This window comes from Sarcophilus harrisii, chromosome 2 (genome assembly GCF_902635505.1).
Source record: "Sarcophilus harrisii chromosome 2, mSarHar1.11, whole genome shotgun sequence".
Taxonomy (NCBI): domain Eukaryota; kingdom Metazoa; phylum Chordata; class Mammalia; order Dasyuromorphia; family Dasyuridae; genus Sarcophilus; species Sarcophilus harrisii.
In genome coordinates, this window is record NC_045427.1 from 343,729,967 (window position 1) to 343,743,131 (window position 13,165).

A 13,165-nucleotide genomic window follows, 5' to 3' on the forward strand; every position below is an offset into this window, starting at 1 on the left:
CATTTCTCTGATCAATAGTGATTTGGAGCACTTTTTTACATAACTACAAAGAGTTTCAATTTCTTTATCTGAAAATTGTCTGTCCATATCCTTTGACCATTTATCAATTGAAGAATGGCTTGAATTTTTTATAAAGTTGAGTCAGTTCTCAATATATTTTAGAAATGAGGCCTTTATCGGATCTTTGAATGTAAAAATGTTTTTCCAGTTTATTGCTTCCCTTCTAATCTTGTCTACATTAGTTTTGTTTGACCAAAAACTATTTAACTTAATATAATCAAAATTATCTATTTTGTAAACAATAATAATCTCTAATTATTCTTTGGTCACAAATTCCTTCCTCCTCCAAACATCTGAGAGGTAAACTATCCTATGTTCTTCTAATTTTTTTATAATATCATTCTTTATAGTTAGATCATGAACTCATCTTGACCTTATCTTGGGGTGTTATGTGTGGGTCAATGCCTAGTTTCTGCCATACTAGTTTCTAAATTCCCCAGCAGTTTCTATCAAATAGTGAATTTTTATCCCAAAAGCTGAGGTTTTGGGGTTTGTCAAAAACTAAATTGCTATAGTCACTGACTATTTGGTTCTGTGAACCTAGCCTATTCCACTGATCAACTGATTTATTTCTTAGCCAGTAGCAAATGGTTTTGATGACTGCTTTATAATATAGTATTAGGTCTGGTATAGCTAGGCCACCTTCATTTCCTTTTTTTTATTAATTCCCTTGAAATTCTTGACCTTTTATTCTTACAGATGAATTTTGTTGTTATTATTTCTAGGTCAGTAAGATAGTTTCTTGGGAGTTTGATTGGTATAGCACTAAATAAATAGATTATTTTAGGTCGTATTGTCATCTTTATTATATTCACTCGACCTATCCAAGAGTACTTAATATTTTTCCGATTGTTTATATTTGACTTTATTTGTGTTGAAAGGGTTTTGTAGTTTTGCTCATACATTCCCTTGAGAGTTAGATTCCCAAATATTTTATCTTATGGACAATTATTTTAAATGGAATTTCTCTTTGTATCCCTTGATGTTGGATTTTGTTAGTGATGTATAAAAATGTTGATGATTTATGTGGATTTATTTTGTATCTTGCAACTTTGCTAAAGTTGTGGATTATTTCTTTTTTTAGCTTTTTTATACCTTTTTATTTACAAGACACATGCATGAGTAATTTTTCAGCATTGACAGGTGCAAAACCTTTTGTTATACTTTTTCCCCTCCTTCCACCCACACCCTCCCCCAGATGGCAGGTAGACCAATATATGTTAAATATATTAAGGTATATGTTAAATACAATAGATGTATACATGTCCATACAGTAATTTTGTGGCACAAGAAAAATCAGACTGAAATAGTGTACAATGAACCTGTGAAGGAAATAAAAAATGCAGGCAGACAAAAATAGAAGGATTAGGAATTCTTTGTAGTGGTTCACACTCATTTCCCAGAGTTCTTTCGCTGGGTGTAGCTGGTTCAATTCATTACTGTTCTATTGGAACTGATTTGTTTCATCTCCTTGTTGAAGAGGGCCACATCCATCAGAATTGATTATCATATAGTATTGTTGTTGAAGTAAATAATAATCTTCTGGTCCTGCTCATTTCACTCAACATCAGTTCATGTAAGTCTCTCCAGGCCTTTCTGAAATCATCCTGTTGGTCATTTCTTACAGAACAATAATGTTCCATAACATGAATATACCATAATTTATTCAGCCATTCTCCAGTTGAGGGGCATCCACTCAAGTTTCCAGTTTCTGGCCACTACAAAGAGGACTGCCACAAACATTCTTGCACATACAGGTTTCTTTCCCTTCTTTAAGATCTCTTTGGTATATAAGCCCAGTAGTAACACTGCTGGATCAAAGGGTATGCACAGTTTGATAACTTTTTGAGCATAGTTTCAAATCACTATCCAAAATGACTGAATGTGTTCATAATTCCACCAACAATGCATCAGTGTTCCAATTTTCCCACATACCCTCCAACATTCCACATTACCTTTCCCTGTCATTCTAGCGAGTCTGACAGGTGTGCAATGGTATCTCAGAGTTGTCTTACTTTGCATTTATCTGATTAATAATGACTTGGAGCATCTTTTCATATGGCTAGGAATAGTTTCAATTTCTTCATCTGAGAATTGTCTGTTCATATCCTTTGACCATTTATCAATTGGAGAATGGCTTGATTTCTTATAAATTAGAGTCAATTCTCTATATATTTTGGAAATGAAGCCTTTATCAGAACCTTTCACTGTAAAAATGTTTTCCCAGTTTATTGCTTCCCTTCTAATCTTGTCTGCATTAGTTTTGTTTGTACAAAAACTTTTCAATTTGATATAATCAAATTTTTCTATTCTGTGATCAATAATGATCTCTAGTTCTTCTTTGATCATAAATTCCTTCCCCCTCCACAGGTCTGAGAGGTAAACTATCCTATGTTCTTCTAATTTATTTATAATATCATTCTTTCTGCCTAGGTCATGAACACATTTTGACCTTATTGTGGTGTATGGCATTAAGTATAAGTCAATGCCTAGTTTCTGCCATACTAATTTCCAATTTTCCCAGTAGTTTTTGTCAAACAGTGAATTCTTCTCCCAAAATCTAGGGTCTTTGGGTTTGTCAAACACTAGATATTAAAATTATTGACTATTTTATCCTTTGAACCTAACCTATTCCACTGATCAACTAATCTATTTCTTAGCCTGTACCAAATGGTTTTGGTAACTGCTGCTGTATAATATAATTTTAGATCTGGTACAATAGGCCACCTTCATTTGATTATTTTTTCATTAGTTCCCTTGAAATTCTTGACCTTTTGTTTTTCCATATAAACTTTGTTGTTATTTTTTCTAGGTCATTAAAATAGTTTTTTGAGAGTCTGATTGGTAAAGCACTAAATAAATGGATTAGTTTTGCTCGCCCTATCCAAGAGTATTTAATATTTTTCCAATTGGTTAGATCTGACTTTGTGTGGGAAGTGTTTTGCTGTTTTCCTCATTTTCCCTTGGCAGATAGATTTCCAAATATTTTATACTATCGTTGTTACTTTAAATGGAATTTCTCTTTGTAACTGTTGCATTTTGTTAGTAATATATAAAATGCTGATAATCTCATGTGGGTTTATTTTGTATCCTGCAACTTTGCTAAAGGTGTGGATTATTTCTAATAGCTTTTTAGTAGAATCTCTGGAGTCTCTAAGTATACCATCATATAATCAGCAAAAAGTGATAATTTGGTTTCCTCATTACTTACTCTAATTCCTTTAATCTCTTTCTCAACTCTTATTGCCAAAGCTAGCATTTCTAATACAATGTTGAATAGTGATGGTGATAGTAGGCAACCTTGTTTCACCCTTGATCTTATTGGAAATGTTTCCAGTTTATCCCCAGATGGGTATAAATAGATGCTACTGACTATTTTAATAAAATGTCAATTTATTCCTATATTTTCTAGTGTTTTCTAGTTATTTTTCTAGTGTTTATCAAGTTTAAGTGTTTCTAGTGGGTGATGAATTTTATCAAATACTTTTTTTGCATCTATTGAGATAATTATATGTTTTTTTTGTTAATTTGGTTATTGATAAAGTCAGTTATGCTAATAGTTTTACTAATATTGAACCAGCCTTACTTTCCTGGTATAAATCCTACTTGGTCATGGTGTATTATCCTGGGGATGGTTTTCTGTAGTCTCTTTGCTAATATTTTATTTAAGATTTTTGCATCAATATTCATTAGGGAGATTGGTCTATAATTTTCTTTTTCTGTTTTCATTTTACCTGGTTTAGGCACAGTACCATGTCTGTGTCATAAAAGAAATTAGGTAGGAGTCCTTCATTCCTTATTTTTTTCCAATAGTTTATATAGTATTGGAGTTAATTGTTATTTAAATGTTTGGTAGAATTCACATGTAAATCCATCTGGTCCTGGGGATTTTTTTTTAGGGAGTTGATTAATAGTTTGTTCTATTTCTTTTTTCAAAAATGGGAATATTTAAGCAATTTATTTTCTCCTCTGTTAATCTAGGCAATCTATATATTTTGTAGATATTCCTCCATTTCACTTAGGTTATCAAATTGATTGGCATAAAGTTGGGCAAAACAACTAATTATTGGTCTAATTTCCTCTTCATTTGACCTTCAAACTTCAAACTTCCTTTGGTCAGAAATTCCTCTAATTTCTGCTTAGTAACTTGAATTAGGGTTGTGATTGTAGAAGTAGAGAGAAAAGGATGGATGCAAGAGAGATTAAGGAGATAGAAATGATATAATTGAGCCAGTGGTTGAATACAAGGGGTGAATAATGAAAGTGACCGAGTTTAAAATAATTCTAAGTTTGAAAATCTAAAAAACTGGAAGAATGATAATTCCCTCAAAAAAAAATAGGGAGATTTGGAGAGTTGTATATTTCTGGGGAAATTTCTTTGGTTCATACTGAATTTGAGAATGAAGTGCCCATGCCAGAGAAAATAAAAGACAGCCAAAATAATGAAAATTTAAGAGCATTTATTGCTAGCTGGAGACCGAATCTCACCAGAACAGGGGAGTCAGTATCAAGCGATTTCAGAGACATATATTTATAGAAAGAGACATAAAAGTCCCCTAATACATTTGTCATACTAAAGGAATTTCATCCTACACAGGAGGCAAAGGTTATCACACTAAGGGTGCCATTCCCAGACAGGCAATAAGACAGTTTATCTTTGTTTATCAAGTTATCAAGGTCTTAGATTTTTTTAGGACAGGACAATTAGGGGTGTAAAAATACCACCTGCATTAGGGCATGAAGAGCTAGTAATAAACTTCTAACTACAGAGTTTCAAGATTATTTTTCTCACGGTCCAGAGGGGATGTCCTTTCACTTTATTCCCCCCTTTTCTTTAGACCATTTAGAGACTGGACTCATCAGAGGCCAGGGGAGAGTAAGTGACCCTGGCAACAAACAACTTAATAGCTTGGATCCTTTTCCTGATATATGTGCTTAAACAATCAAACAAGGGGGCAATTAGTAGAGCCAGCAGAAATAGGATGAGGGGGCCTATCAGGGAGGTCACAAGAGAGGTTACCCAGGGAGAGAAATTGAAAAGTAACTGGTACCAAGTGTTAACCTATGCACCTTAATGTAGGAGTCCTGGCCTCCATCAGAGAGCCACTCTTCTATGGTCTCACAATTCTATGATCCACAGTAGTACTGGTCCATTCTCTGACACCTAGACGGTTCATCCACTGGGCACATATAAGTACTGGGTTTTCCCCAGTTCTTTCTCCATGCTCAAGGATCCACATCCATATGTGAAGAAGGCCGTACTCCTACACTCCCTTCCCTTTACTTGGAGGGACCATTTTTCATGATTGGCGTTGAGCCATCTCCGGGTCCTACAGACCGGAACTGCAGAGAGGGACTTTCTTATTACCCCAGAGTTGTTAGCATAGAAACAGCTAGTTTCCCTGAGGGTCATACATACCCCTCCTTGCTTAAGACAGAGTAAATCTAGGCCCCAGTGATTCTGTAGGACCACCTCTGCCAAGGAGTTTGAGGAGTTCTCCAAGTAGGATATTCAATTTTCCAGGTCCTTTAAATCCTGGTCCACCTGGGAACCCAAGGCTAGCAACTGGCTGTCACCATGGATCAGGGCAGCTGCCCCAGCAGCTGTGGAATCTGCTATTCCTAGTTCTACTAGAAGGGGGACAAGAATATGAGCAGCTCTCCTTCCCCTATCTAACAGACCAAAATGTTTTTTGGCCCCTTCTTCAGCATATAGATAAACCTGAGGAAGCACGTACATAAGTAAGCAAAGCTCAGGGGATTCTTCCAAGGCTAAAGCAAATTCACTGATACAAGGGGTTAGTCCCATGGTACATACAAAATAGGACCCTGTCAGGGCCTGTATTAGGGAGTTTACAGTATTTTTGTGTGGGGGAACCTCGGTAACCATTACACAATGTTTTTTGTATATCAATCTTTCATAAATCACTGTCATTCTCCTTTCCTTTTCTCTTTAGAAGTTTTAAGATACACAATATAGCATATAATTAAATAACTCCATAAAACCCACATGTCCAGCAAACATAACCCATAATGTTAACAAATTACCCAATGTTTCAGAAGCAAACCAAATAATTTTTTTTAAAAAAAGTTTTTCTTCCTTTTGCCTGTGTGTTTCAAGACCACTAGCATAAAATTCTTTATCTCAGGCAGTGTCAAGCAGATAAGGTTTTATTGCCATTACTCCTCTCTAGCAGGCTTTGAAAACCTGCTTTTCAGGGAAAACTTCCCCACCAGTTTAAAATAGTCAAGTTTTTTTTTTGTTCTTTACTTACAAATTAGTACAACAGGTTAAAAAGTTTAAAATCACAAGAAAATTTTTATACTAAGCACAGTTACAACATTGAAATAACCACTTGCCAAATTTCTCAACCATTGTTCTTAAAACCTAACAAGAGCTCTTTAAATCAACACAACAGACAGAGAAGTTACAAACACAGAACAAAAAAAATCACACAGATATAGGGGGCACAATTACAACATTAAACAAAACATTAACATATACAGACTAGGGCCTATTCAGAATAGCCTTGAGGGAAGTTGTTGCAGCTCTAGAATCCTCCCTCCCAGAATCCAAATGGAGCTTTTTAGGCTTCTGAGCCCCAGTTTGGTGCATTTTTCTGCCTTCACAGAGAATGCTCAGAGAATCAAATAGTGCCAAAAGGCACTCAGAACCAGAGTTGTGCCACTGGTACACAGAACCAGATAGACACAAGTACACTTAAACACAAAGAGACAGTAGACAAACAATTCCGGAACACAACAGACAACCAACCAGCTAGGGCATTCCGACAGGAGGATAGTAGGCATTACTATTATATATATTATATATATTATATATCCAGCATAACCACCTACTATCCCAAAGTACTCACCCAGAATTGAACCAGTTCTCAGAACCCTCAAAGCCAATTGAGTCAAATTTATGTCTCTCTCTCCCAGTCCGTAAAAGTGGGTCAATTTGGGGGCATGATATGGAAGATAATCAGCAGAAGAGTCTAAGAAGGAACACTGAGGCAGATAGGAATAGAACCATGGAAAAGTAGTATCACAAAAATCCAGAGAAGAAAATATCTACAGTGAAAATGGTCAAAGGTGTCAAAAGCTGAAAAGAAGTCATAAAGAACATCAGAAAAAAATGTAGTCAAAACCTAGATCAGATTCTACTCTAAAACCTCTGTGGAATTCAAATTTCTTATCTGTAAAATATTTCTTATTTCTAAATTATTTTACTGTAATACACTAGCCAGATGATAATAGTGGAGAGAGTGCTGAGGCAAGAGACAGAAAGACCTAAGTTTAATTCCAGTCTCACACATTTCTTATTTCTCTGTCCTGGGACAAGTCACTTTACCTTGATTCAGTTTCTTCAACTGTAAAATGGAGATAACAGCATCTACTTCATGTTGTAAGGATCAAATAACATTTACAAAAGTGTTTAACATAGTACCAGTACTTAGTAGTGCTTAATAAATATTTATTCCTTTTCCCTTTCCTTTCTGAAAATAGATCTGTGATTAGATTATTGGTATAGCCTATTCTGGTTGGCCAAAACAGAATGTAAGAAGGCCTCTTACATCCTTCCTTCACTTTATATTTTCTCCTTTCCTTGACTCACTTGTATAAAATAAAGGTGAGCAATAGAGCTAAAACAGCCATAAAAGGCACCTCTTCGAATAATGACTACCATTTATATACTGCAGCTAGGTAACATAGTAGTTAGAATGTTGGACCTGGAGTCAGGAGTTCAAATTTGGCTTCAGACACTTCCTAATTGTGTCTATGTGAATTAATTGCCCTTGTTGACTTCAAGTTCCTCATCTGAAAAAATGAGTTGAAGAAGAAAATAGTTTGAAAACCCCAAATGGGGTCACAAAGAGTCAAACACTGCTCCACAACAACAATAATTTATGTGACACTTTAAAGTTCTTTAAACACTTAAATACATAATCTTCATAGCAATTCTGTGAGATAGATGCTTTTATTAACTTTATTATACAAATGAAGAAATCAAGGCTAGAAGTTGTAAGATTTGTCTAGGCACACACAGTTGATCATATTTGAGTCAGGATTTAATGTCAAGTACTCTATTCACCATACTGCTTTTCCTCAACTTAATTACCTTCTTGATAGTCAGTGTACCTCTTCCCAAATCTCCCACAGTTTCATGCATTCATAGTGTATTATGAGTACAACTGATACTTTCCCCAAAGCTTTGTGATTATAGGGACTTTCTTATTGTATAATCTATGTAAATTCATTCATTTGTTCTAACATTTCATTAGCACCGCCATGTGTAGAACAGTATATTCAACCACATAGAGAGAATTACAGTTTAAATAAAATATGTCTGCCATTATTTAGAATTTATGGTATATTTATGGTATATAAGCCACACTTAGCCTTAATATGCATTATTTTGTAAGTACATGAGGAAGGTATAAAACAAAATTCTAGGAGAGATACAAGGAAATACCTGAGGTCTTCAGAAGAAGTTGTATAGAGGAGATAGCATTTCAGTTGGATATTAAAGGATAAATGATAATTCATCAGGTAGAGAGGGAGAAGGGAAGCATTAAAGTCATGAGAGCTAGGAGCTAGATTTGTTCTATTTGGCTGAAACAGCCATGTGTTCTCCTTTATGGTATCAAAATAATTGTCTCAGTAGAGATGTGAATAACAATTAAAGGTAACCAATCCATCTCAAAGCTTCTTAGTCCATAACCTTTTGATAAACATATGTTTACTTATTATAATTTTAATGTAACACTCCATGAAAGGCCCTGAGAATCAATGAACAAACTCATAGGGTCCTGGTGCTGTTTAAATTTTATGCTTGGAGGGAAAAAAAAAGATTTTTCATCAAGCAAATGGTCCTTTTTTTTTCTTATGGCAACTGGAATTGTTGACAGAAACTAAAAGTGAGAATGACATTTAACTTTTCCTGTAGTAGCTGGATAAATTCATTTCAGCTTTCATCAGAGAATCCCAGAATATCAGAATTGGAAGAAATCCCAGAGGCCATCTAATTGCTGGCAAGGAAACCTCAAGGGAATGAGATTTTTCTTTCCTACAAACTAGAAGGTTGTGGGAGTAGGGAATCATATTTTATAAGGATATTTATGTACATTTGAGACTATTACCTGAAATGCATAAGAAAACAAAATGAAAATAAAATGGGGAGAAGAAAGAAAAGTGAAGAAGAGACAGGCTGTCATTTTTATCCTGAAAAAGAAGTATTGCCTTAAAAAAAAAGTAAATTCCAAGAAATCCAAATAGCCTTTATTTTAGAAAAAAAAAAAGTGTTCAAAAACATGTTCTTAAAATCTGAGAATCAGTCAGAGCTGGAAACATCCCTGAAATGATCTATCCAACCCCCTTGTTTTACAGAAATAAGAACTGATAAGGAAAGTGACTTCCTTAAGACCACAAAAGAGATTGAATCTTCATTATCTGACTTCAAATCCACTTCTCTTTTCATATAGATGCATTTCTCTTCTTTCACAAGCAGTTAAACTAAGAAATGATCATTCACTTTTGAAAGAGGTCACCATGTAGCTTCACAGGCCCAGTTTAAACACATTTCAGAAATGTGCACACCATGAAAAACAATACATACCTGTAAACAGTTTGTGAATTCAGCATCTTTACAATTTCAAGTTAAAAAGTTGTACTTTTTTCTGAATATTTATCCTATTTATAAAGTGGTGGTTTAGGTGAGTTGGAGGTGGTAACTTTTTCCAAATATTTATTCTATTTGTAATGGGGTGGTTCTTTTGGGCATCATTATTTTATTTATCAAATCACTATCCAGTCAATAAGTGGCAGATCACATGATTTAGATCTGGAAGAGATCTTGTCTATACTTTCATTTTCCAGATGAGGAAAGATGTCCAGAGAGGAGAAATAATTTGGCCAATGTCAGACAGATAGGAAATATCAAGCGTCAGGATAAGAGCCCAGATTCTATGACTGCTACCATTGTAGCATGATGATTTTCAAGGTTACTCTAAAGATTCTCATTCACCTAATAGGAATTGACACTCTAAATTACTTTCACCATAAAATGAAGCATTATTCTTCTTTTCCTTCACCATATTTATACAATAATCTTGGCTAGAATATCCTTTGAGAACATATGGATTTGCATTTCTGTCCTGGATGAATGCATATGTACAACTCAGTGCTAAATATCCCCAATTTCTCTTTATTTTGCTAGAATGATTACAGAAAATTATCTATGCAATGCAAGGATTTTGTGGTGGGTGTGCTGGACCTCTGCAGGGACACAGAAGAAGTGGAGGCAATTTTAAATGGCGATGTAAACATCCAAGTCTGGGCCAATCATCATCGTCCAAATCTGAGCCGAATCAAGCTTGCCATTAAGTATGAGGTAAAAAAGGTAAGTCTTCCTTCCCAATGTATCCATTCATGGGGCTTTGAGTCATCACTTCAATAGTGTTACTAATATATTCCTTTGCACGCCATGTATCTTTTACCCTTCAAAAGAATTGTTTAAATACTAAGAATCCCAACTCTGTTAAGAAGGAATACTACATAGTATTTGAAGGGGCCTCATATAGCCTATTTTACTTTTAGCTCATCAGGTAGAGCTGAAATAGATCACCCATTGAAAGAAAGATTTCTTGAATGCTAACAATTCAGGAAAAGCCATGTTTGATGGGACTACAGTGGATCAAGAAGAGTGGATGGTTCTCAGAATTACAAAAGGACCCAGACCACTGAGGAAAAACAGAAATCTTTATCAGCAAGATTTGTAAATGAATCAACAGCAATAGATGACAACCTTTCTACTCCTCCTCAACACATTGATAGGCTAGAAAACCTCCAGAGAAGAAAAACCATGATTTACAAAGGGCCTTGAGTCCAGATTTGTAAAGAATTATACATTTATAGCCTAGAGAAGAGAAGGCTTGGGAAGGCGAGGAAGTGTGGAAGAAAGTTTTAGGGGGCATGATGTCTATTCAAAAAATGTCAAAGACTATCTTGTGGAAGAGGTATTAAGCTAATTCTGTTTGTTCTTAGATAGCCAACAAGAGCAATATGTGGAATAGAAGAGAGACAGATATAGGTTCTATTTAAAGATAAATTTCTACAACATTTGAATTGTCCAAAAGTTCAGTGGGTTACTGTTGTGTGATAGTGGATTACTCTTCCATAAAGGTATTCAAGAATAGCTGGATGACCATTTTGTTGGGTCTGTTAGAAGGGGCACGTTTTAGAGGATATTGGTTGAACCAGAGACCAGTTTCTTCAAAACTCTGAGACTCTTATGTTCATTCCTTAATCCTCTACTGGGAGAATTTAAATGAATGCTGTGGTGCAACAGGTACATTTCTATTTAGATTTCAATAAACAAACCCAATATTTGTTTCAGATTCACAAGTGCTGAACTTGAAGTCAGGAATATTTGAGTTAAAATCCAATTTTTGAAACCTACTAGCTGTGTGACCCTGGGCAAGTAACTTGATTATTTTAAGCCATAATTTCCTCATCTGAAAAATGAGGATATTAATAATATCTACATTATAGGATTCTTACAAGGTTCAAATGAGATGATGTATATAAAGTGTTTTACAACTTTAAATATACTAAAAATGTTAAGTTATTATTATCATACTTTGGTTCAACTGTGGAAATTTCCATGTGATACCATAGAACTACATCTTCTGGTATTAGAAGGTTCATCACATGAAAGAAAGATTAGCTTTGATCTGTCCTTCAGAAGGAAAAACAAGGAGCAAGATATGGAAATTATAAAGTGGTCAATGCAGGCTTAATGTCAGAAAACCTGACATTAATTAGAGCTATCCAAAAATAGAATGAACAATCTGGAGAGACAGTGAGTGCCCTCTCTGTCTACAAATCTTTTTGTTGAATAGGATATATTGAATTCTTTTGTGTACAGATTGGACTAGAGAGCCACAAAGTTCCTTTAAGCTCTCAAATTCTTTGAATTTTTGTTTTATCATTTGATTGGCTAACTATTGATATCAAAGTATGATAGATTTAGATATGAAGTAGGTCCTTCTAGACCCATCTAGACCAACTCTCTCATTTTGCAGATTAGAAAACTGAGACTAGAATGTGAAAGTGATTGCCCAAAGATCTCATACATAGACAGGTGACAGCAGAAATGAGATATGAACCCTCCCTATGTGATCTCTGAATTACTATAGTACTTTCCATTATACCACATTGATGTTCATCACACAATAAAAAAGTGATTAAAACATTGTTTTCATCCAAACATTTGTCACAACCTAAGCTGGTGTCAGCAAGGACTAGCAGTATTTTTTAAATGTGCATTTAGCCCACGCTAATCCTTTATTGTTATTTTGCTTATCTAAAGCAAACTATCTTTGGTGAAAAAAATGCAAAATCATCAAGGGAGATTTCCTAGGCTTAACAGATTTTTATGTATTTTTCCTTCTTATCACAATTAAAAATTTTACAAATTAGTTTGTTTTATAGGTCTCAAGGCTTGAGCTCCAAATGGATTTCCCAAAAATTAGCTGAGTTAAGGAAAATAGGACACTTGGGACTGGGTCTATGAAGCGTAGATTCAAGAGGGTGTCTTTTTTTTTCTTTTTATGATTTTTGTCTTAGTTTTTAAATCAGTGTCAATGTTTAATTTGACTCTCTTGGCCCTGTAATCCTTAATTTTTCAGTCTTATCCTAGCCACAAGAACTCACTGAGGCTTTGTCCTCAGCTCACAGCAATTACTTTCTGAAGCTGCCAAGGATCTGCCTCCTTAAAGTACAAATATGGTTCAATGGATGGTTGAGGAACAAGTCAAGATAAATATAAACATCTATGCAAAATATGTGTATACACACACACACATATATATATATATATATATGCTTTATATTTATAAAGCATCTCCTCTCTTCTTCATAGATCAAAGGACCTCTATCTTTGCCAACTAACATATGATGAATTTGAGCCACCTATAGAGCAATAGCAAAAAAAAATCCTTATGAAACCCCAAGTAACCCTTATCTATAAGAGAATGAAAAATGTTCAGAATAAAATGCCAGACTTTCTAGTTTCCAAGACCTTCCTTTTATGGGAATGGGA

General features: G+C 34.7%; 1 protein-coding gene across 2 annotated transcripts in view; it reads left to right on the plus strand.

Annotated features, from left to right (window-relative positions):
• TRPC7 (transient receptor potential cation channel subfamily C member 7) overlaps positions 1–13,165 on the plus strand; it is a 230,560-nt gene that overhangs the window by 56,478 nt on the left and 160,917 nt on the right. For both annotated transcript variants that reach the window (XM_031953012.1, XM_031953013.1), the window contains exon 2: positions 10,280–10,462. In XM_031953012.1, coding sequence (XP_031808872.1) covers positions 10,280–10,462 — 183 coding nt within the window. The remainder of the gene's footprint in view (positions 1–10,279; positions 10,463–13,165) is intronic.